We start from the raw sequence: 24,411 nt of genomic DNA, 5'->3' as shown, positions 1-24,411 counted from the left end.
TATGCTTTTCCAACACCACACTTTTCAACTCAGGCCATTATAGAGGGAAGTTAAGGGCCATTCAAATTATTGTGGTTCTGGAGTCACATCAAGACCAGACCAACTGAGGATAGCAATTCCCAGAAGTACTCTCCACTTACCAGGTAGCTGTTAAAAGAGCAATATCCCTGTGCCACCACCATCATATTGAAAACCCAAAGTGTGCACTGGCATTCTGAAGCAGCAGACAATAATTCAGAAGATGTCAGAGAAGAGCTAAATAGCACCATGATTCTGTGACAGGGAGCAGGAGGTCATGGTGGCTGGCATAGTGCAGATTTTAGGTGTCCATTTCCCAGAGGAACAGCAAAGGAGGCCACTTCATCAGAAGCTAGTAGCTTAGTCTGAGGGTGCCACCTGGGTCAGTGTAGTCTCCACGGTCTGAAGGAATAGCCAGCAATGCAGAAAAGCCATGATCTTCTCCTCTCTACCAGGGTAAGTGCCACCATCTTCTCTCTGCTACCTCACACTCACTCCAACTCTGCTATTACACTCACGTCTCACCAAGACTCATATTCTACCACTTTCACTATTGCTTGAAGAATCTTCCCTCATTCACTCTCATTTCCCACAATCTTGCACTCTACTAATCCTGCACTGCCTACTCATTTGCCCAGGATAGCTCATGATCTTTTGACCTCCAGCACAAGCACTAAGAGCTGTGCCACCGCATTCACTGCACTCAATCCCTCTGGTTCTGTCATTCCAGGAAAGACAGCCCACAACATGACAGAAAAGACCCACACAGCTGGAGGATGTCCATGTCAGGTTTCTTGCCCCTTCACAGGAGTAGACCAGATTGTCCCTATGGGGATGACAGACATTTGTGTCCTACCAATTCTTCAACTCACTGTAGCTGTCAGTATCAATCGTTGTACACCATTGGCTGTGATGCCTTCTCCCCCTTGTGTCTTGTAGATATCAACAGCTGCCCATGGTCCCCTGGAGAAATTGGCTGCTCTTCCAGGAACCACCTCTTTAACCTCTGAGGAAAAGAGTCTTAAGGCTTCAGAGGAAGCATTGACAAGGCTGCGTCCTACATTCCTCAAAAGCTCAGATACTGACACCTCACTGGGAATGTCACATTGAAAACATTTGGGATGATAAGCTGGTGAACTCAATTCGACAGCTCCACAGTTAACCAAGGAAGAAACAATGCAGGCTGCTGGCACCCAACAGCTAAAGATCAAGTACCTTCCCAACCCAGGCAGGAGAGGAGACTGTGACGTCAGCAATCAGGAGCTCGATCCACATGCAGACATGGAGGCAATGGTCCTCATAGATGGAGCGGAGCCATGCTATGGTGACCAATCTTTTTCCTGACCTCTCTGCCCCCACTCCCACTCCGGCCTATCACCCTCACCTTAACCTCCTTCCACCTATCGCATTTCCAACGCCCCTCCCCCAAGTCCCTCCTCCCTACCTTTTATCTTAGCCTGCTTGGCACACTTTCCTCATTCCTGAAGAAGGGCTCATGCCCGAAACATTGATTCTCCTGCTCCTTGGATGCTGCCTGACCTGCTGCGCTTTTCCAGCAACACATTTTCAGCTCTGACCCAGCCTGTCCCAAGCATAGAGAGGGAAGTCCAGTACCTGCAGTGACTGCTCATGTGGCACACATCCTTGCAGTCCATATCCCGAGCCATTGGCCTTCAGGACACTCCAGAGATGGCTAGGCCCTTCACCTTGCCTACCAACCTGCAACCCTTTAAAGGTGAATCTGACCAGGGGCCATTTGCCTCTGGCAAGAAGACCCTCAGCACTCTGGCCTGTCCAGGTACAAACCCCCAAGCCCCTCCCCCACCCCCACCCCACCCCCCGTCGCCTCCCCCAGGGCAACCCCACTAAACCCCCAAGACCAACAAGCTCATTTTAAAAATTATTCATTCACAGGATGTGGGTGTCTCTGGCTAGGCCAGCCTTCATTGCCCATCCCTAAATGCCCAGAGGGCAGATAAGAGTCAACCAGATTGCTGTGGGTCTGGAGTCATATGTAGGCCAGACCAGATAGGGATGGCAGTTTCCTTCCTTAAAGGACATTAGTGAACCAGATGGGTTTTATTTTCCTAACAATCAGCAATGGTTTCCCAGCCACCATTAGACTGTTAATTCCAGATTCTTATTTATTTCAAATTCCACCATTTGCCAGTGCTGGATTTGCACCCAGGTCCCCAGAACATTACTTTGGTCTCTGGATTAATAGCCTAGTGATAATACAAATAGACTATTGCCTCCCCTAAACCAGGCTCCACTGCCATGTAGGCCCCCTCCACCCGAGCTACAGGTTTTCCACACCAAACAAAGCGAGAAAAGAAGAAACAACAAAACCTTCTGAGGCACTTTGGTGACACAGGTGATAGTGCACTCTATTTGCAGTATCATATTGCTTACATTTTATAGGTTTTTTCACTATGTCTGTTTGTTTAAGTCTCTGCAAAGTCCCGAATGTAACTGTGTCAGTATGATGCCTAGCTTCAGGTCTATTCAGGATGTAAGATGGATCAATGTCTGTGTTGACAGCCTGCTATAGTATGTAGAAAGAAGATGACCAAGGTGTATACAAAGTAATGAGTTCTGCCGGTACAACTGCCCTGAGTGGTCAATCATCGCTATTCTTTCCCTGCCCTCTGGGTGCAAACATCTTGGTGCGAATTAGATCGTGAATGATGTGTGGGACAGGGAGGTACACTGCACACAGGGTGCATTTGACTTGCCAGGGATGAGGGAGTCTGTTTCTGTACAGTGCATGGGTCTGCGTGCAATGCTTTGCTTTCCAAACAGCCTCACATCAGTGGGTCTTGCAGCACCATTCCTTGCAGGTTGAAACATTTCCCTCACCCAGTCTGGTTGTGGTCACTGCCATTTCCCATTGTGTAATTTTGATTTACAGTACAATGGAAATCGACAGCAAACACTTTCTGTGATTTCCAGCCTTCGCACCTACATGACGGTGAGACCCAAAACATCGAGTCCCATTTCCTGATAGCCTGGATTTTTATTGCATTCAAAATCCATCATCTGCCAGTGCTGGATTTGAACCCAGACCCCCAGAACATTACTTTCGTCTCTGGATTATTAGTCGATTGAGAAGGCACCTCACTTCCTCAGGTGCCCCACTCAATTCCTCTACATAAGCCTACACTGCCCAACTCCTCAATCCACTCCCATCCCCTTGCACATGATGTGAGTTTGCCAGATGTGTTCTTACGCTATTTACCCATTGAAGCAAGGGTGCTCCTGGTCATAGATAATCTCTTCCCCACTTCCCCCTTTCCCTACCAATGCTTTACCATCCTTCCCCCCCCATCTCATAAATATTGTTGCCTCCAATTTTGCAATCATCATACTTCCTACTTCCAAAGGGTAGTACCAAATCCCACAAATAGAAGGTACTGAGGGATAGGATCTATTTCCATTTGGAAGATAATGGGCTTAACAGCGATAGGCAGTATGGTTTTGTTCAGGGAAGGCCATGTCTTACCAACTTCATAGAATTCTTTGAGGAAGTAATGAAGTCGATTGATGAGGGAAGGGCTTTAGATGTCATGTACATGGACTTCAGTAAGGCATTTGATAAGTTTCCCCATGATAGGCTGATTTTGAAAATGAAGCCGCATGTGGTCCAGGGTGTGCTAACTAGATGGATAGAGAGCCGGCTGGGCAACAGGAGACAGAGAGTAGTAGTGGGAGGGAGTTTCTCTAAATGAAGAACTGTGACCAGTGGTGTTCCACAGGGATCGGTGCTGGGAACAATCTTGTTTGTGATAGACATAAATGATCTGGAAGAAGGTGTAGATGGTCTGATTAGCAAGTTTGCAAATGACACTATGATTGTTGGAGAAGCAGATAGTGAAGGGGACTGTCAGAGAATGCAGCAGAATATAGATAGATTGGAGAGTTGAGCGGAGAAATGGCAGATGGAGTTCAATCTGAACAAATGCAAGGTGACGCATTGTGAAAGATCCAATTCTAGAGCAAACTATACAGTAAATAGAAAAGCCCTGGGGAAAATTGATTAAAGAGAGATCTGTGCGTTTGGGTCCATTGTATCCTCAAGATGGCAACGCAGGTCGATAGAGTGGTCAAGAAGGCATATGGCATGCTTTCCTTCATTGGACGGGGTATTAAGTACAAGAGTTGGCAGGTCATGTTGCAGTTGTATCGGACTTTGGTTCACCAGTTTGGAATATTGAGTACAGTTCTGGTTGCCACATTACCAAAAGCATGTGGATGCTTTGGAAAGGGTGCAGAGGAGGTTCACTGGGATGTTGCCTGGTATGAAGGGCACTAGCTATGAAGAGAGGTTGAGTAGATTAGGACTATTTTCATTAGAAAGATGGAGGTTGAGGGAGGACCTGATTGAGATCTACAAAATCATAAGCGGTATTGACAGGATGGATAGCAAGAAGGTTTTTCCCAGTGTGGGGGACTCAATTACTAGTGGTCACAAGTTCAAGTTGAGAGGGAAAGGTTTAAGGGCGTTATGTGTGGAAGGTTCTTTATACAGAGGGTGGTGGGTACCTGGAATGCGTTGTCAGCGGAGGCAGTAGAGGGAGGCACAATAGCATCATTTAAGATGTATCTAGACTGATACATGAATAGGCAGGGAGCAGAAGGATACAGATCCTTAGAAAATAGGCGATAGGCTTAGATCGAGGATCTGGATCAGAGCAAGCATGGAGGGCTGAAGGGCCTGTTCCTGTGCTGTAATTTTCTTTATTCCTTGTTTTGTTTTAAGTAGATTTCTGCATCTTTTCTTTTATTCACTCATGGGATATGAGCATCTTTGGCTAGAGCCAGTATTTATTACTGATCCCTAATTACCTCAAGGCAATTGAGAATCCCCCACAATGCTATGGGTCTATTGTCATATATAGACCAGACCAGGCAAGGATACCAGTTTTCCTTCCCTGAAAGATATTAGTGAATCAGCTAGGTTTATTTTGACAATTGACAATGGTTTCATGATCATCATTATTACAAACTGCTGCCGGTGAGGGGGAGATGAACTCCTCCTCTTTATTCAGCCATCCCTCCCCATGGTTGGTTACAGCAAGGATCCTTCCCTTTCTCCCAGGCCTTAATATATTGCATTTTCAAAGGAGCCCTTTTAACCAGGTTTTCTTGAATTAAAGAGAACTTGACTTTATTGGTTATAAATCAAAGAAGTATGTTTATAAAACAAGAGAAGAATTAGTAATGCAACTCACACAAATGAAGATTAGAAATAAGGAATGAGTCAATTAAGATATACAGATCAGTTTCTATTAGTGTGCAAAGAGTAAACTTTGTGGCCATTGTCATAATTGTTATCAGAAACATTGATGTTGGTAATTAAATAAGCAATTATTGAGAGTCTTTGTTTTGTCGGCTGATTGAAGTTTCTTTGTCCTGATTCCATTTTTATAATTTGTTTATAGTAAGTGGGGTGGGAGAATATTCCTCTTTTACCGGCAAGACAGAGTCAATTAGGGGATTATTCTTTGACTACAATCTTCACAGCTCATTAATGCTTGGATACAAGTTGGTACACACACCAGTATTTAGTCCCGCTAGGGCACCCCATCAGAGTTGAAACTGGCTTTTTAACTGCAGTCTTCATCAATTTTTCAAAGGAAAAATCATAAAGTTTGTCTAAAGATTTGAACATAATCCATAGAGAATAGTTTCCTGTTGAGCAAGAGCTTATCAACCCTTCATTATTTTTGTAGTCATGGGACATCACCATTTAGCCTGTCTGAAATTTTCTTGAACCTTTTAGGTGTCACTATCCACACAGAAGTTTCTTACACATGCAAATTTTGTCTCTGGACAGTGAATTAATTTACAGGTCTTTTAAAAATAGCATGTTAAAAATGACCTCAGTGTTTGGGGTTTTAACTTGTTGCTGTAACAACCGGAATCATTTTTAAATGAAAACCTTATTTGAGATTTCTTAATTAATTGAATTTTAATTCCTCCAGCTCCTGAGGTAGTGTTTGAACCTGTGCCTTGTTAGTATTAGTTAAGGCTTTTGACTGATAGGCCCAAAAAAGTTACCATTATTCCACTGTCTCCCACAGATGCAGTTAGGGTGAAATCCAACAGGTGCATGAGAGAGCAAGAAATAAAATGAAATATGAACAAGTATACTTTCTTCTACTTGGGTTCTATAAGCTGATATCCTCTCTACACCACAAACTTGCATTTACCCTTTCCAACTCTCTCTCCAAATGCCTTTAAGGAACTTTTTTTAAACCTAATTCTTTGATTGACATTTTAATAACCACAATCCTTATACCCTTAAAGTCTTACTTGATAATCACTCCAGTGAAACATCTGAAGCAATGTAGATCTCTATGCAGCTTTAGTTTTACTATATTAAATAGAAGTGATTATTATTACTCAGGTTTTGATTTACTTTGAGCTTTATATTTAGATTATTTTAATTAACGGAGAAGTCAAAGATATAGTAACTTAAGAAATAGGAGCTGGAGTCAACCACTTCATCCCTCAGTCCTGGTTCACCATTCAAGGCTGATCTCATATCTCAACTCCACCTTCCCAACCATATGCCATATCCCTTGATTGCAATTAATCAGCCTAGATTTTGCAATAAATTGCCTGACACAAGACTTGAACATATTACTTCAAATCGAGGCGGGAGTGCTACCCACTGAACCTGGTAATACCATAATCTGTTTCACACAGCACCTACTGCAGATGTTCTCACTAACGAATGATAACAGGAAACATTTCTTCTAACCAAGCATGAATAGTGCCTAAAGTGATACAAGCACTCTGGCGTCAGTCAGAGGCAGCTAGAAACTGTGATGGTGCCTGTGACATGCTCTGGAGAGGTGAAATGATAGTAAATGACCTCCCTCATCTGTATATACTCTTGTAGTCTTATCATTAAAAGTTTCTCTTGTGAAGGTGTGAGATCATGATCGTTACCTCTCTAGCAGATATTAGCTGTTCAGCATTACTGTTTTGCTAGAAATAACGTCATGAGTTTTATTCCCTCATTCTCTCAGTAATCTCCTCCAGCCCTGCGATACTCTGATAATTATGCTCTCCTTCAACTCTGACGTCTTCTGTATGGTTCAATTATTTTTTTCCTACAGTGATCACACCTTCAGGTGCCAAGATATGAAACTCTGGAATTCCTCATTTTGGTCACTTTTTAAAGCATATCTCTTTGGTCATACTAAAAGCCATGGCAGAGTAGATGCCGAAAGGCTGTTTCCACAATTGGCAAATTGAGAAGTAAGGGAAATATATTTTGGGATATTGGACGGGCTGGCTGTTTAGGATTGAGATGAGGAGAAATTTCTTTATGCAAAGGATTGTGAAGGTTTGAACTTCTTTGTTCCCAAATTGATGACTTTGTGCAAATTACAGAATTTAAAGGGTATGGGGATTGATTGAGAAAGTGGTCTAGATGTAGAGGTTCAGCCATGATTTTAGCAAATGGCAGACCAGGCTGGAAGAGCTTGATGGTGCATTTCTGCACTTACTGGAGCTATATCCAACTGAAAATATTAGGTTTGTGATTGTTCGATGTCAATCATCTCAAGCCGATAGCATTACTGCAGGAGTTCCTCTGGCAATGCCATCACCCAACCTTTTTCAGATGTTTCATCTATGACGTTCCTTCCGTCATAATATCAGCACTGGGATGTTCGATGATGACAGCACAATTTTCAGCATCATTCACAACTCTTCAGATACTAAAGCAACCCTATCCAAATGCAACAGGATATGGAGAACATCCAGGTTTGGGCTGACTAGTGACTGGTAATATCTGCACTATACAAGCTGCAGGCATTGATCAACAGGAGATAATCCAATCATCACCCTCTGACAGTCAATGGACTATCATCATTGAATTCTCCACTATCAACATCTTGGAGTTACCATTGACCAGAACTGAACTGGACCAGCCATGAAAAGAATTCTGTACATGTGTAAGTCAGAAGGGAATTCAGTTATAAATAACTCATAGTCAGACTCCTCAATGTCTGTCCACCATTTACAAGGCAAGAGTGTGATGGAATACTGTTCATTTGCCTGGATTTATGCAGCGCCAATAAACATCAAATGTTTCCACTATTCACAAACAATAAACCTGCTTGATTGGTTCCTTATCCAATTTAAACATTCATTTCATCCTCCACTGATGCACACAGTCCGCAGCAGGGTGTACTACATACTGAAGGTAATACATCACCTTCCAAACCCACAACCGCTACTAGCTGTTGGGAAATAATAGCACACAGATGGAAAAAGCATCACTATGCGTTCCTCTCTAAACTTCACAGCACTGACGAGGAACTATTTTGTCATTCTTACATTTTGATGGAAATAAAATCGCAGAATTCCTTTCCCAGCGGCACTGGGCATTTGCCATTACCAGATGAATTGCAGCAACTCATGTAGCAAGTTCAATGGCATTACCATTGCTGAATCCCCACTATAATATGCTGGAGGTTTCCACTGATCAGAAATGGAATTAAACCAACTTTTTAAATAATACTGCTGCAAATAATTCACTTTTTGACACTCCAAAGCCTGTCCTTCGTATACACGATACAAGTCAAGAATGTGATGGAATTCTTTCCAACAGCATGGATTAATGCAGCTCCAACAACGAGGACACTCAACACTTGCTTGATTGGCATTCTACCCACCACCTTCAATATTCACCACCAGCATACTTAGCCAATAGTGTGCAATCTACATCATGTGCTCTATGGCCCCTTCAATAGCACCTTCCAAATTTGAACCTAGAATGACAAGTGCAGCAGAGGAATGGGAACACAACCACCTGGATGTTGTCCTCCAAGCCACACAAATCCTGATTAGAACCACATTGCCATTCCTTCATTGTCACTCGGTCAAAATCCTGAAACTCCCTTCCTAATAACACTGTGAAAGTCCCTACCCTACGAGGACTGCAACAGTTCAAGAAGGCAGCTGACAAGCACCTGCTCCAGGAAAATTAGGGGTGAAAGTAAACAATGGCCTAGCCAGTGAGACCCACATCCCATGAACGAATAGGAAAAAAACAGATGATCTAAGTATTATCGCATTGGTGTTGTCAGAGCTTGCTGTGCATAAATTAACTGCTGCTCCACTACGACAGTGACTACACTTCGAAAGTAGTTCCTTGGCAGTAAATGTTCCCCAATGTCCTGAGGTCATGAACAACACAACAAATATGTCAGTCCTTTCTTTATTTTGTGGCAAGTTTATTTGTCAACTAATGTTCAGATATGGAAAATTCTTAAAATTCACTAGGAGGGCTTGGGTGAGATATCAGTAAATGAAGTCAACAGCATAAATCAACCATCAAGTTCTGGAAATTCACAACTCATATTGTCTCTGTTCATCCCATTAATTCACAGGTATTGAGATAAAGGATCAGCCATATTAAATGGCACAGCAGGCTAAATTGTATCAATATATTTCTATATATTATATATGAATAACAGCATTTATGATCCACACACTGCTATGTTCTCAACAATCTCTGGATTTTTTATTTCACCAAGCAATCAAAATAAGAGAACACAAAATATGTTATTGCCATTTTGTTTTATTGTCAAACATGGTAACTGGACAAGTTAATACATCATCAAAATTATATATTTTTCATTTTTTTTCTTTTTTTTTTACAAACAGTAAAATAGGCTGGGTGTGCCTTGTACTATTTGACCTCGTTCACACTCGCATTCGCTCACACTCTCAGTGTACTGATTAATATTTCATCAAAGAAAAAATGTAACAACATCGAAGAACTTCTGAAAATTCGCACAAAGACTTTGGTCGAATACACGTTTGTGACACTGTCACCTAGGGCAGCAGTAAAGATAACATGAAATGAGACAATAGACAAAAAAAATTAAGTGTTAAGTTTCATTAATTTTTTTACACTTCTCCTTACCACTAAAGAGCATACAGCAAATGTTCCTTGGATAAGGCATCTAAATCTCATATAATAAATGGACCATTTTTAATTTTAAAAAAAAGATCATTTCTCACAACCAAAAGCTACAACAGCAAAGGTTTTAAAATTCAGGAAAAAATGAAACTGCACACCAGTGCATAAAAAATTTAGAGAGGAAACATAACCACAGGTTAAACATTTCAAATTGCTTTTTAATCGCGTTGCGTGCTAGTGTGTAGGTAGAGGTGTGTGTTTCTGTGTGTGTACAGTGACATTGGAACATTTATAAATGTTAGGGATACAGAAAGGTTCTGTGTCTGAAAGAGCAAAAGAGTTTCTCAATCACTTTTTTTAAAAAAAAGCAGTCCACCTCTTTGTGGTGAGGACAGTTACCTCGCTCCCTAACATGGGTGAACGTTGCATGCACGGATTTCTTTCATGTCCTTGCAGCTGGTGATCTGGGAGGTGCGATATTTTCTCTTGACGACCATGAACCGTTCCTGAATGCCTCCCCCACAGAACTTGCTACAATCAGTCCATGCTGTCCACGGTCTCATCTTGCATCCTAAATAAATGGGAGGTAGTTAGTTGCACTGAAGGCAGGTCAAAATTGTGTCAAAGTTTGGCCATGTCTAGACACCTGGTCTGGACAGCAACAACAACTGGGCAACACCACTACCAATAAGATATGGTCTGAGTGCTTCCCTACATGTTAGCCTGAATAACATATAATGAAGAGCGGGTTCTTGTTGAGACATTTGTTTTGAAATGTATTAACAACACAAATTATTTTCATTGTTATAAGATCTCAGACTTAAATATTGACTGGGTCTATGCTTACTGGTATTACAACTACATTAGTTGATTGTAACTCTACACATGGTTGACTGACTGACTACACACGACACTGACTCAATTATATTGACTCCATTGCACTTCCCTGTGAACGTGAGGTGAGGACCTTTATGCCAGAACATCATACATTGTATTTTCATCTAGCTGTTTTATAATTATACTGTGCAGTGGTACAGTGTAGCAGGTACACTGTCTGTCTTGGTTGGAATCTGTACAACAATACAACATCCTCAATCAGGCTAGTCTAAAAGCTTCTCTGTTTTTTGGAAATACATCTCCAGCTTGCTCAGGCTCCATTGATAGCTGTAACTTCTCTGTTTTGGTATCATCCTTGTAAAAACAATGAGGCAGATTTTTGTTTATGGGGGAAGAAGCTTTCTCATCTCATGTCTGCATCTATAGAGACTCAATGATAGAGATTGATCACTGTGATAAGCTAATAATTCCCTTATCATCACGACTACAATGATGGTAAAACAATGAGCTTGATGAACATTGGACCTTTTTACCTCATTATTCCAACTGATAATTATTCATCCATTGTCAATTCATTATATTGAAGTCAGTGGGATGAAAATCTAATGAATTTTTCCATGGATTGACAAACCGCTCCATTAAATTATCAACCAGGCACAATAATAAAAACAGTCTATCAAAAAGAAATGTGAAGGAACATAGGAAACCCTGAACCAAAATTTTAAAAAATGGTCCAGCTAATTTGCTTTCTTCTCTGCTGGTAATCACAAGATACAATGATTATGGATTTTAGAGATCATTATTTACTCAAAATGTTAATTTAGGACTAAAGCAACAGCTGTATCCCATCTAGCCTCTCAGTTCAATCCTTTACTCTAGTGTTGACTGATAATGTGACTGTTAGTCCTACTGAGGATTATTTCAACTCAAAAAGCTAAAAATACTTTCAAGGAAGCTGGAGTCAACTAGAAGATTACAAAAAATAATTTCTGTAATGATTGCTGCTGAGCCAAACTGAAAATAAATTGATAAGAATTCAGATTAGGTCACACTTATCTTTTGAGCATTACGTAGAGGATCAGTCATGATTGCACTGAATGAAGGAGTAAGTTCAGTGGGTGCTATCATTTATCTCCCTGCCATTTCTTATGTTCTTAAATTCAGCCATACTTTGGAAAAACAAACAGGAAACAAGGCATTAAAAGAAAAATAATTTCTTGTTCCTGAATGCCAAATTTGTTTCTGATTATTGCTACTCCATTTGAAATCGCATATGATCGAAATGGTAACCCTTTAGCTTCTTTGTGCAGACAGGGAAGACTCACCTGATTGCAACCATGGTTAGTTGGAGGACCACAGTACTGAATGAGCCAATATCAATGGCAGAACCAGTGCAAGACCTCACTACAAATCTTTTGCTGGAAAAAAGCATGTCAGACTGTACATACCTTTGTTACCATACAAGATTATAGGTCCTATAATGCAATTCATTAAACTGTTAGGTAAAGAAAATTCTCAAAATTAATGTCTTGAACTGATAAATTCTGACTCAGCTCCACCACTCAACCACATACATCATGATAATAAGTCAGCATCAACTCCATATTGGTATAGAAATAACAATGCTTGAACTTTAGGTTCATTCAGTAATGTATCTGAAACAACACTAGGAACTCGGGTACCTATATGTTCTGGAATTTCAGGATCACCCCTAATCTGTTTATTCCTTTGCCTTTCTGGAGCTTCTTTGCGACGTCTCTTTTCATCGCTTAGCCTCCTTGAACACCTCCGCACTTTGCACTTCTTGCGTTGGATGGTCTCAGGGCACAATGCTCCCCCAAACTGCGGCTCCAGTTTGATCATCCTGGTTCTGATCATATGCCCTTTCCCGCAAGACTTATTGCACTCTGACCATTCTGACCATTCAGAAACCATGCAATCAGTGGCTGCAAATGAAAAAGAAAGATGAGCGTAAGTGTTTTTCATGTCATAGTGAAATAAAAAGAAATCACTGTTTCCTAATATAAATCAGAATTAGCTGTACACCTTGGGAAGCTAAATTTTTGAATCGAGTGAAACATGACTGATGAGAATAAACAGTTCAAGAAAGCCCAAACTTTAAAAAAAATGAACATTTTTCTGCTCAGAATGAATAATGTGCTTATGTTTGCTGGGTGAAATAATAATTCTGTAAAGCACAGACACTTACAGAGAATAACATTTCTTCTTTAATTAAAACAGTTAACTAACTCCCATGTCTTAGTACTGTCTGTGCCACAAATCTGTCCATAATGTGGTATTAGTCCCCTTTCTGTGTTGTTTTCCTAGAACCTTTACATTCTTGAACTGAGCAGGAGATAAAATTGTTGATCTAGAAAATAATTTTCTTCTCTCAAGTCCTCAGCTTCTTTCCCTCTCCATCACTTATCTTTCTTCACTCTTCCATTGCCACTAAAGACCATAAGATCATAAGACCATAAGACATAGGAGTGGAAGTAAGGCCATTCGGCCCATCAAGTCCACTCCGCCATTCAATCATGGCTGATGCGCATTTCAGCTCCACTTACCAGCGTTCTTCCCGTAGCCCTTAATTCCTCGAGACAACAAGAATCTATCAATCTCGGCCTTGAAGACATTTAGCGTCCCGGCTTCCACTGCACTCCGTGGCAATGAATTCCACAGGCCCACCGCTCTCTGGCTGAAGAAATGCCTCCGCATTTCTGTTCTGAAATGACCCCCTCTAATTCTAAGGCTGTGTCCACGGGTCCTAGTCTCCTCGTTTAACTGAAACAATTTCCTAGCATCCACCTTTTCCAAGCCATGTATTATTTTGTACGTCTCTATTAAGTCTCCCCTTAATCTTCTAAACTCCAACGAATACAATCCCAGTATCCTCAGCCGTTCCTCATATGTTAGACCTGTCATTCCAGGGATCATCCGTGTGAATCTCTGCTGGACACGTTCCAGTGCCAGTATGTCCTTCCTGAGGTGTGGGGACCAAAACTGGACACAGTACTCCAAATGGGGCCTAACCAGAGCTTTATAAAGTCTTAGTAGTACATCTCTGCTTTTATATTCCAACCCTCTTGAGATAAGAGACAACATTGCATTCGCTTTCTTAATCACGGACTCAACCTGCATGTTTACCTTTAGAGAATCCTGGACTAGCACTCCCAGATCCCTTTGTGCTTTGGCTTTATTAATTTTCTCACCATTTAGAAAGTAGTCTATGCTTTTATTCTTTTTGCCAAAGTGCAAGACCTCGCACTTGCTCACGTTAAATTCCATCAGCCATTTCCTGGACCACTCTCCCAACCTGTCAAGATCCTTCTGCAGCCTCCCCACTTCCTCAGTACTACCTGCCTGTCCACCTAACTTCGTATCATCGGCAAACTTCACTAGAATGCCCCCGGTTCCCTCATCCAAATCGTTAATATATAATGCGAACAGCTGTGGCCCCAGCACCGAACCCTGCGGGACACCGCTCGTCACCGGCTGCCATTCTGAAAAAGAACCTTTTATCCCAACTCTCTGCCTTCTGTTAGACAGCCAATCCTCAATCCATCCCAGCAGCTCACCTCGAACACCATGGGCCCTCACCTTGCTCAGCAGCCTCCCGTGTGGCACCTTATCAAAGGCCTTTTGAAAGTCTAGATAGACCACATCCACTGGGTTTCCCTGGTCTAACCTACTTGTTACCTCTTCAAAAAATTCCAACAGGTTTATCAGGCATGACCTCCCTTTACTAAATCCATGTTGACTTGTTCTAATCAGACTCTGCTCTTCCAAGAATTTAGAAACCTCATCCTTAATGATGGATTCTAGAATTTTACCAACAACCGAGGTTAAGCTGATTGGCCTATAATTTTCCATCTTTTGCCTTGATCCTTTCTTGAACAAGGGGGTTACAACAGCCATCTTCCAATCATCCGGGACCTTTCCTGACTCCAGTGACTCTTGAAAGATCTCAACCAATGCCTCTGCTATTTCCTCAGCCACCTCTCTCAGAACTCTAGGGTGTATCCCATCGGGGCCAGGAGATTTATCAATTTTAAGACTTTTTAACTTTTCTAGCACTATCTCTTTCGTAATGGCATTTGTGCTTCTGATTGTTTTTTCCCTGTTTACTCTCTCTGCTTTAAATTTCTCTCCTGCATACTATCCCTGGTCTCCAGATTCTTTGCTAGGATCAAAGAATAATGGGGTGAATGGTCTCCTTCTGTGCCTTATCGTTCTTTGAATCAATGAAAGTCATTGCACAAGTTACTACTCTTAATTGTTCATTGTTGGGAGCTTGTAAACGTATAAATCCATATCCTCCCAACATTTGGCACAGTGTGTTCTTTGTCAATATTATCCAATTAATTCTTCCTCTCCCACTGTTCTTCCCCTCCACATAGTTTTGTACTATTTTCTTTTTCAAATAATTATCCAATTTCCCTGTGAAATCTGTTTCCATCACACTTCACTCCTTTCGTAACAGAACAGATTGTACAAAAGAAGCCTTAAATTCCTGTCTGTTTCTTTTGCCCCCATAATTATCTTAAGTCCTTTTTACTGACCTTTCTTTCATTTTGTCTGACATATCAAAGTACCTCATGATTTTGAACACCTCTATTCATTTCCCCTGACCGAGGGAGATTAACCCCAGTTTCTCCAGTCTCCCTACATCACTGATGTTCCCCATCCATAATTTCAGCCTGTAATTTTCCTGTGCACCCTTTTAAGGTCTTAACAGAGTATTTTCTATTCTCTTAATGTCCAGCTTTCAAATTGTAATTTGTCTTAGTTATGATTGTCTTGTGTTCGCTCCTGCAGATTTGTTTTAACAAGAAATGTTTATTATGCAGAAGATGATAGAATAAACCAAATAATTTCATATAATACAAATCAAAAGATTTTATTACATTCTTGAAAATACAATCCCATCGATCGCAACACTAACCAGAAAGAGTTCAGTTCTCTATCACATCTCTAAGTTTAATGTGACTGTTTTTTCAAAGCCTGGTCTTGAGAGCTTGGTAGTCTCTTCTTTGATTAAACTTAAACTTTCTCCAGTTTGAACCTGAGGGTTTTAACCTAATACATTTGTTAAATGCAAGAAAATCTCCATTACCACCTTTTCTCACATTGGTTTTAAAAAAACCCACAGCTTCAGAAATAGTGATAAGTTAATAATTAAACCCCTCTGGAAAACAAATAGCATCATCTGCTTGCATCAGTGACTGACTTGCTCCATTGTCCCTCAATAGCTTTATTGGTTTACCTCCTTAATTTATACATAAGGAAATATTCCCTTTTTGAGATAAAATAATCTGAACCTCCAGTGATCTGATTCTCCTTGTCAAAATTGGAAGAACAATTCTTGTGACTATCTGAGTCATCTCTCCCTTTTAAATAAATTATAAGAAAACATGTGTTTTTTGTACTACTGCAATGGTTTTAGTATCTACTTTTCTTCTTGTTGCTTCTTTTTTGAAGATTACTTAGATGTTCTGACTACTGAAACTAATTTCCTATTTAATCTATAACAATTAGCTTTGCTATGTCCATTCATATTACAATGGAAGCATGTTAATTTACTTTTATCATTTTTTGCTTACTGTTATTCCTCTTTTACTGCTTTGGAGTCCTTCAGTTTGGTCTCTATAACTAGTAACTCTTTGAGTCGCAGATATCACTCTTCCAATTTCCTTGTGGATTTCCATTTGACTATTTCTTTACCTCTGTGTGTGAGATACCATTGGTACATGCCTGTACTGTTGCTCTCTGATCTTTAATACTTGACATTTATCTCAATAGGTTTCTAAGCTTGAAGGAATGCTATTTCTGAATTCTCCCACAATCAGAATTTTCCTTATTCACATTCTCATTTTTTTTCTTTTAGCTTGAGTGATCTAATCCACTGATCCCATGGCATTTTTTTTCTCCCTTGCACGGTCTACAAATGTCTGATAAAATTTGCTTCTTGTAGTCTAAAATTTTAATTGATAAGCTTTAGGCACAAGGTCATAGCATTGAGTGTTTCATTTTTGACATCTTCTTAATCTGCAGATTGTTCTTCTGGCAAACTCACATGAACAGTCAGAGCTGTGCCTGTCAAAGCATTCTGCAACATGAATGTTGAAACCTTTTTTCTCCACTTCACCTGTCCAGCTGCCTTCTCAAATGCAATAAAATACCTTTCGACTCCATCCTAATTAAGTGTAAGTTCTTCATTAAATCAAATAGATTAGATTACATTACAGCGTGGAAACAGGCCCTTCGGCCCAACAAGTCCACACCGACCCGCCGAAGCGCAACCCACCCATACCCCCACATCCATCCCCCACCTAACACACGGGCAATTTAGCATGGCCAATTCACCTGACCTGCACATCTTTGGACTGTGGGAGGAAACCGGAGCACCTGGAGGAAACCCACACAGACACGGGGAGAACGTGCAAACTCCACACAGTCAGTCGCCTGAGGCGGGAATTGAACCCGGGTCTCAGGTGCTGTGAGGCAGCAGAACTAACCACTGTGCCACCGTGCCACCCATGGGAAATGCTTGTTGGGAATTGGAATCATCTTCCAAGATATTATTTCCTTCTTCCTGCTTTACACAGTTTTTCTTTGAGGAAACTTTACACAGTTTCCTCATTCCTGATGAAGGGCTTATGCCCGAAACGTCGATTCTCCTGTTCCTTGGATGCTGCCTGACCTGCTGTGCTTTACCAGCAACACATTTTCAGCACAGTTTTTCTTTGGTCAACTCATGCTTTCTAAATTTTGGAGATCTAGTTTTTTAAAAAGAATTTCATTCTCCCTCGGCTTTTCTTTTTCCTCACTTTCATAGTAACATAGAGATAGAGAAGACAGGAGCTGGATTAGGCCATTTGACCTCTCCATCCTGCTGTGCCATTTATTATGACCATGCTTTGTTATCAAGGTCAATAACCTTACCGTACCTGCCCCCCATATACATTGATCCCTTTAGACACAAGAGTTCCTTCCTGAACACACAATATTTTGGCCTCAACCACTTTCTATGATAATGAATTAGAGAGATTCATCGTTCTCTGGGTAAAGAAATATCTTCTCAACTCAATGCCAAAAGGTTTTCCTGCATCTACCATGTCTAGTCCTGTTAGAATGTTACAGGTTTCGAGAAGAATCCACCCTCATTCTTCTAAACTCCAGTGAATATGATCGTAACTGATTTAATCTCTCCTCATACGTCAGTCGTGCTATCCCAGGAATCAATTTGCTAAACATTCGCTACACTCCCTCTATAGCAAAGATATTCTTCCTTATTCATACATAAAAAGCAAGAGGGTAACTAGAGAAAGGGTTGGCCCACTCAAGGACAAAGGAGTGAAGTTATGCTGGAGTCACAGAAAATGGGTGAGATTCTTAATGTATACTTTGTGTCGGTATTCACGGAGGAAAGGGATATGATGGATATGGAGGTTAGGGATAGATGTCTAATTACTCTAGGTTAAGTCAGCATAAGGAGGGAAGAAGTGTTGGGCATTCTAAAAGGCATTAAGGTGGACAAGCCTCCAGGTCCGGATGGGATCTGTCCCAGAGTCCTGAGGGAAGAGAGAGAGGAAATAGCTGGGGCCTGAACAGATTTTTTGCAGCATCCGTGAACATGGGTGAGGTCCTGGAGGACTGGAGAATTGCGACTGTTGTCCTCTTGTTTAAGAAGGGTAGCAGGGATAATCCAGGTAATTATAGACCGGTGAGTCTGACATCAGTGGTAGGGAGCTGAAAATGTGTTGCTGGAAAAGCGCAACAGGTCAGGCAGCATCCAGGGAACAGGAGAATCGACGTTTCGGGCATAAGCCCATCTTCAGGAATGAGGAAAGTTTGTCCAGCAGGCTAAGATAAAAGGTAGGGAGGAGGGACTTGAGGGAGGGGCGTCGGAAATGCGATAGGACAAACCAACCTTACACTGAGATAACCTTTTTTCTAACTTGCCTAAACTAACACCTTTCTCTCAGATAACCTATTTCATATATCTGACTTTAACTAGGACAAAAAAATTTCTGATCTTTCAAAACAAAAAGTAAATTAATATTTATTCCATCTGTTCATAAAATTTACTCAATGTAAACAAGTCCCTATTATCAGCCTGGGACACACATTCATACTGGTTTAATGAAAATAATTTCTCCTGAAATCACAGGTTAATCATTAAGCAGTGTCATATACACAAAAACCGACATGCCATGAGTTCAAAATCCATTATGCTAAAATGACTAGTTTTAAAATATATACGAATCACTCTGGGATGTGGGCATTGCTGGCTAGGTCAGAATTTATTTCTCATCCCTAAACTCCCTTGTGAACATGATGGTGAGCTGCCTTCTTGAACTGCTGCAGTGATTTAGGTACACCCAAAGTGCTGCTTGGAAAGGAGATCTTAGATTTTGACTCAGTGACAGTAAAGGAATTGTGGTATTGTTGCAAGTCGGGATGGGACTTTGAGGAGAATTTTCAGGTGGTGGTGTTCCCATGTATTTGCTGTCCTTGCCCTTCTAGGTGCTACTGATTGCAGGTTTGGAAAAAGTGTTGGCTAAGGAGCCTTCATGATTTGCTGCAGGGTATCCTGCTGACAGGACACATTGCAGCCACTGAATGCTGATGGTGGAGGATGTATATGTTCTCTGTGTTAAATGAGATGCCAATGCAGCAGGTTGGTTTGTCTTGGGCTTCTTAAGTGTTATTGGAACTTTAAATATCAAGCCCAGTGGAAAATGTTCTATCATACTCTTGACTTGTGCTTTGTAGATGGTGAGCATGTTTTGGGCAATCAACAGATGAGTCACTTGCTGCAGAATTCTCAACCTTTGACCCTCTCCTGAAGTCACAGCATTATGTGCCCAGTCTAGTTTAATTTCTAGTGAATGTATCCCCCAGGATAGTGGGACATTCATTGATGGTAATGTCGTCGAATGTCTAGAGGTTATAGTTGGATGCTGCCTTGTTGGAGATGAATGTTGCCTGGCACTTTTGCATTTTGAATGCGAGTTGCTATTAGCAGCCTGAATGTTGTGCAGCTCTTGCTGCACTGGGGCCCAGACTGCTTCAGTAACTGAGGAACAGTAAGTGATTCTCAATCGAGTGTTCAAGAGGGTAAATGCAGAGATGGTGGTTTCCACTTGTGCAGAGATTCCAAACCTAGGGATCATAAGTAGGCCAGAATTTAGATTAGATTCCTTACAGTATGGAAACAGGCCCTTCAGCCCAACAAGTCCACTTGACCCTCAGAAGAGTAACCCACCCAGACCTGTTCCCTAACATTTGCCCCTAACTAATGCACCTAACCCTATGGGCAATTTAGCATGGCCAATTCACCTGACCTGAACATCTTTGGACTGTAGGAGGAAACCAGAGCACCCAGAGGAAACCCACACAGACATGGGACAATATGCAAACTCAACACAGACAGTTGCCCAAGGCAGGAATCAAACCCAGTCCCTGGTGCTGTGAGGCAGCAGTGCTAACCACTGAGCCACAAAGCCATCCAAAGAGCTCTGTATACTAAATATTGGGCAAGCAACTTCAGAAGGATCAATTGCTGAGAAAAACTGCCACTAGTTAGGCATTTAAGTTTGTCTGGTGATCGTTCTGTCCACTCTGGAGCCTTGCCACTGTTGTCCTTCTCTGCCAGAAACTGCCAGATGCCAAAGGAAGACTAGGAGTCTTAAAGCGATTAAGAGTATTGCTGGTCATCCTATCATGCACAGTCATGAAGGGGTGCACTGGCAAGTGGGTAAGTGCATTTTGAGGCAGGGGTTGGTGCGCCAGGAGTAGTGGACTTAGAGGGAGATGGGTCACGGGCATTGAATATAAGGGAAAGTGGGTGGCTTTCAATGGCCAACCCCATGGCCAAGCCCATCCCTGTTCCTGGTTGCCACCAGACTGGGGAAAGATGAAGTGCACCCCTAAACTTGGCATAGAAGTTGGTTCAGTTTCCCCTTTGGGTAAACCGTTGCGTAGTTCAGCTGTCGGAGGCTCTCATCAGGCCATTGGAGTGTTGAGTATCTTCGCTGACTGTTAATCCACTAGTTCAGGGCCTGATTTGATGACAGGTAGAAAAGGTCACCAACAGGCCTTCTCGTACAGAATTCAATTGTTAAGGTGGTGGAGAGGAGCAAGTGTCTCTCCAGATGTTCTTGGCCAATTTTTTGCCCTTCCCATCTTCATCGACACTTTCAGGGAATAGAAAATTGCACCCATAGTCAGAAAAAAATCTAATTAACAAATCAGTGAAATCTTCTTTAGTCAAAGAGTAGTTAGAATGTAGAGTTCATCACTATAGGGAGTAATTGAAGTATAGATTCCTTTAAGAAGGGTGGCTCAGTGGTTAGCACTGCTGCCTCACAGCACCAGGGTCCCAGGTTCAATTCCAGTCTCGGGTGACTGAATGTGTGGAGTTTGCACATTCTCCCCATATCTGCGTGGGTTTCCTCCGGGTGCTCGAGTCTTCCCTCCCACAGTCCAAAGATGTGCAGGTTAGGTGGATTGGCCATGCTAAATTGCACATAATGTCCAGGGATGTGTTGCTTAGATGGATTAGCCATGGAAAATGCAGAGTTATGGGGGGAGGAGGCTTTTTGGGTAGGATGTTTGTCGGAGAATTTGTGTGGACTTGTTGGGCTGAACGGCCTGCTTCCACGCTGTCAGGATCTTTTTTGAATCTATACATGAGAAAGAAATGACTAGAAGGTTCTGATGACAGTGTTAGCTGAAGTAGGATAGGAATAGGTTGATGTGGTGTATTTGACTTAACTAGATGAGCAAATTCAATGTATTTCTATGTGTGAAAAGTGAAACTTCTACTTACGACATTCTGGCAACATGCACTTCTCCACCTGTTCCAACTCCTCGTTGCATTCCCCCACCTCGGCTGGGGATTTCAGCATTCTCCACCGTGACCTCATGCCAATCCCACATGTAACGCTACAGTCACTCCAGTCTGACCAAGGAGTCAGCATACAGGGAATTGTCTCTGACAGCAAATACAAAACAGTTGTTGGCAATCCAAGTCTAATCTGCCGAATTTTAACCTTAATGCAGATTAACGTTTCCGAAGTGAACCATTTCTCCACAAAGTTTCCTCATCAGCACTTCATAAACTCAGATGACCTAACCATCTCCAAAGTTTTGATTAGTTAATAGAGCTCAGTGTTAAACATTGTCAAAAAAAATCTCATTTGAATTTTCACAAGTGCTTGCCCCACTCCCTTTTCTGTGGAATTTTTAGGCTGTGTGTTTAGTTTCAGCATACCTCTGTTTCTGAAATGGATAGTGATCCCAAAGCATGGGGGGAAATTAATAAATGAAGTGACTTAAAATTACTTAATATTGATCAGCGGTGATCAACTGTACATTTTTGAGTTAAAATGGCAGGTTAATTGACATCTGGGTTAATTGTTACATAGCACTGGAGAAGAGGTACACATAGGCACAATGACTAAAGCTTTCACAATTTACTCATCTGTTCCTTTTAGTACCCTGAGGTGGTGTGTGATTAGATCCTGAAAAGTTACCTTTCTTAAGTCCCGTTATTTACCTCATTATCATTTTGGCCACAGTTATTGACTTGTTGGGCTGAACGGCCCAACAAGACTTTCCTTTTATTTGTTTAACAGTTTCACTTTTATCAGTCATATCCTTTTCCTCTGCTGTGAAAATAAATGCAAAGTGGCCTTTCAAGAACATAGTCATATATTACATCACAGGAAAGCTTCCACTAAAGCTAATGAAAATCAAATGGGGTGCAAAATGAGCTTCTGATCTGCTTGCACTTAGGCGTAGAATGAAAATTTAGCCCTTCCAAAGTTCAAAGGCATGTTGCGATTGATTTGTAGATTCTAAGAGTTCTTGGTCTTCGGGTTTGGCTTTATCCACCGATGAGGCACAAGATAAAGGATAACTCCTTTCTGTACCTCCTGGCCCACATGAATAAAAAAAAAGGACAAACCAGTAAACAAGTAAAACAAAGCACAAGTAAGACTAGCTTGCTTGATTTTGAAGCACTGGATTGTGAGGTTTTAGAAGACAGTGTGCTACCAATTTAGAAGTTATGCGGGTGAAGTCAGTCATTTTTGTATTTTTCAGTGGACCAACTTCGCTTCTAAGTATCTTTTGTTATGACAGGCCAGTACATAACAAACAACAAATGACATTAATCCATCAATAGTGATGAGATCGTAATCTCTCCACGAATATGATCAGCTGACAATAGGCCACTGTCAAAATGTCATCAGCCACATTACTAATGATCCCATTTTAAAGCCATCATTATCTTATTCTGCTCAGGGGAATAGCACAATAACTGAGCACAAAGACTATAAAGGTTAAGAAATTGGACAGTCACTATTCATCCATGTTAACTCCACAGGTAGCAATCTATCAAAATAAACTACAGTCTGATTGGAGAGAATAGTTTGAAGGAGTTTCCTGTACTCGACTGTTGTTATAAATGACAACAATATTGATTGAAAAAGATATATTAATTTTTCAGTTTAAAATTTTATCAGTTTGCTACAATTATGTTGAATAAGTTATCTTATAATTATAATCAATGAAGAGCTAGCTCAATTTAAAAAAAAAGTATTATATGAAATATTTGCAATTTGATTGAAGCTTTGAGAGTTACTTTGGGATTCAAAGCCTTGGTTCTTATGTGGTCCCTATACTTACGACAGTCTGGCATTCCACATTTCTCCATTTGTACTGTTTCCACTTTGCACATGGATCCATCTGATGGATGCATCTTGACCATTCTCTGCCTTCTTTTGGTGCCCATCCCACAGCTCGCACTGCACTCCTCCCATTCTCCCCACTCCGTCACAAAGCACGTATTTGATGCTAAAGTCAGGGGAAGAAGAGGAGATCAATGAGGAATAAAGCAGTAATTCATCAATAGATATATACATGATTGTAGTCTCCGTGTTCACTTCCATTCTGAGTTTAACTCCAAACTTCCGATCCTCTCCATCATCAAGAATATGCACTTTCAAACCTCCCTCCGTGGCTCAGTCAATCTGATTCTGGAACCTTCATCATTACCTATTCTCCCCTGAATGGCCTCCCATCTACATTTTCTGTAAACTTTAACTGAACCAAACTCTAATGCCCATATCGTAACATTTGCTCATCAGCTCCTGCTCTCACTGACATACTGTAGATCCTGGTCTGGTAACATCTTGAAATTTTCCAAATCACTCAATGCCCACAGTGGCCTCCTGCAATTCTACAACATTCTGTGCCTGCAGTGATCCTCCAATTTCTCCCTCTTGAACATTTCTGATTTTAATCAATCTGCTATTGGAGGTCATGGCTTCAATACCCAAACTTTGAGTATGGAAGTCACTCCCCAAACATCTCCAGCTTTCTACTTCCCTCTACTCCAAGTTTTTCACCTCATCAAAAGAAGAGTCAATGGAGAATGAATTCACACTGATCACAGCAATCCCACAGCAATTGAACAGAATTGGCTGAAGTCAGGACTTACACTACTCACCGAGTTGGAATGGTTACCTCAAAAAGCTGTCAGCTCCAATGCAAAAGGAAATTGTAGCTGAAAATGTGTTGCTGGAAAAGCGCAGCAG

General features: G+C 41.3%; 1 protein-coding gene across 1 annotated transcript in view; it reads right to left on the bottom strand.

Moving 5' to 3' along the window:
* Nucleotides 1-9,601: 9,601 nt before the first annotated feature.
* LOC122557712 (spondin-1-like) overlaps nt 9,602-24,411 on the bottom strand; it is a 328,953-nt gene continuing 314,143 nt past the window's right edge. Inside the window, exons 13-16 of the mRNA XM_043705605.2 lie at nt 23,501-23,668; nt 21,639-21,803; nt 12,484-12,747; nt 9,602-10,535 (exon numbers count right to left, since the gene is read on the bottom strand). Of these exons, the coding sequence (XP_043561540.1) occupies nt 10,372-10,535; nt 12,484-12,747; nt 21,639-21,803; nt 23,501-23,668 (761 nt within the window). The 3' untranslated portion in view covers nt 9,602-10,371. The remainder of the gene's footprint in view (nt 10,536-12,483; nt 12,748-21,638; nt 21,804-23,500; nt 23,669-24,411) is intronic.

Source organism: Chiloscyllium plagiosum, unplaced genomic scaffold, assembly GCF_037043375.1.
Source record: "Chiloscyllium plagiosum isolate Xiang-an unplaced genomic scaffold, Cpla_swu_hap1 HiC_scaffold_18, whole genome shotgun sequence".
NCBI classification, from domain to species: domain Eukaryota; kingdom Metazoa; phylum Chordata; class Chondrichthyes; order Orectolobiformes; family Hemiscylliidae; genus Chiloscyllium; species Chiloscyllium plagiosum.
Note: the sequence above shows the minus strand (reverse complement) of the source record. Positions and strands in the feature narration are given on the sequence as shown.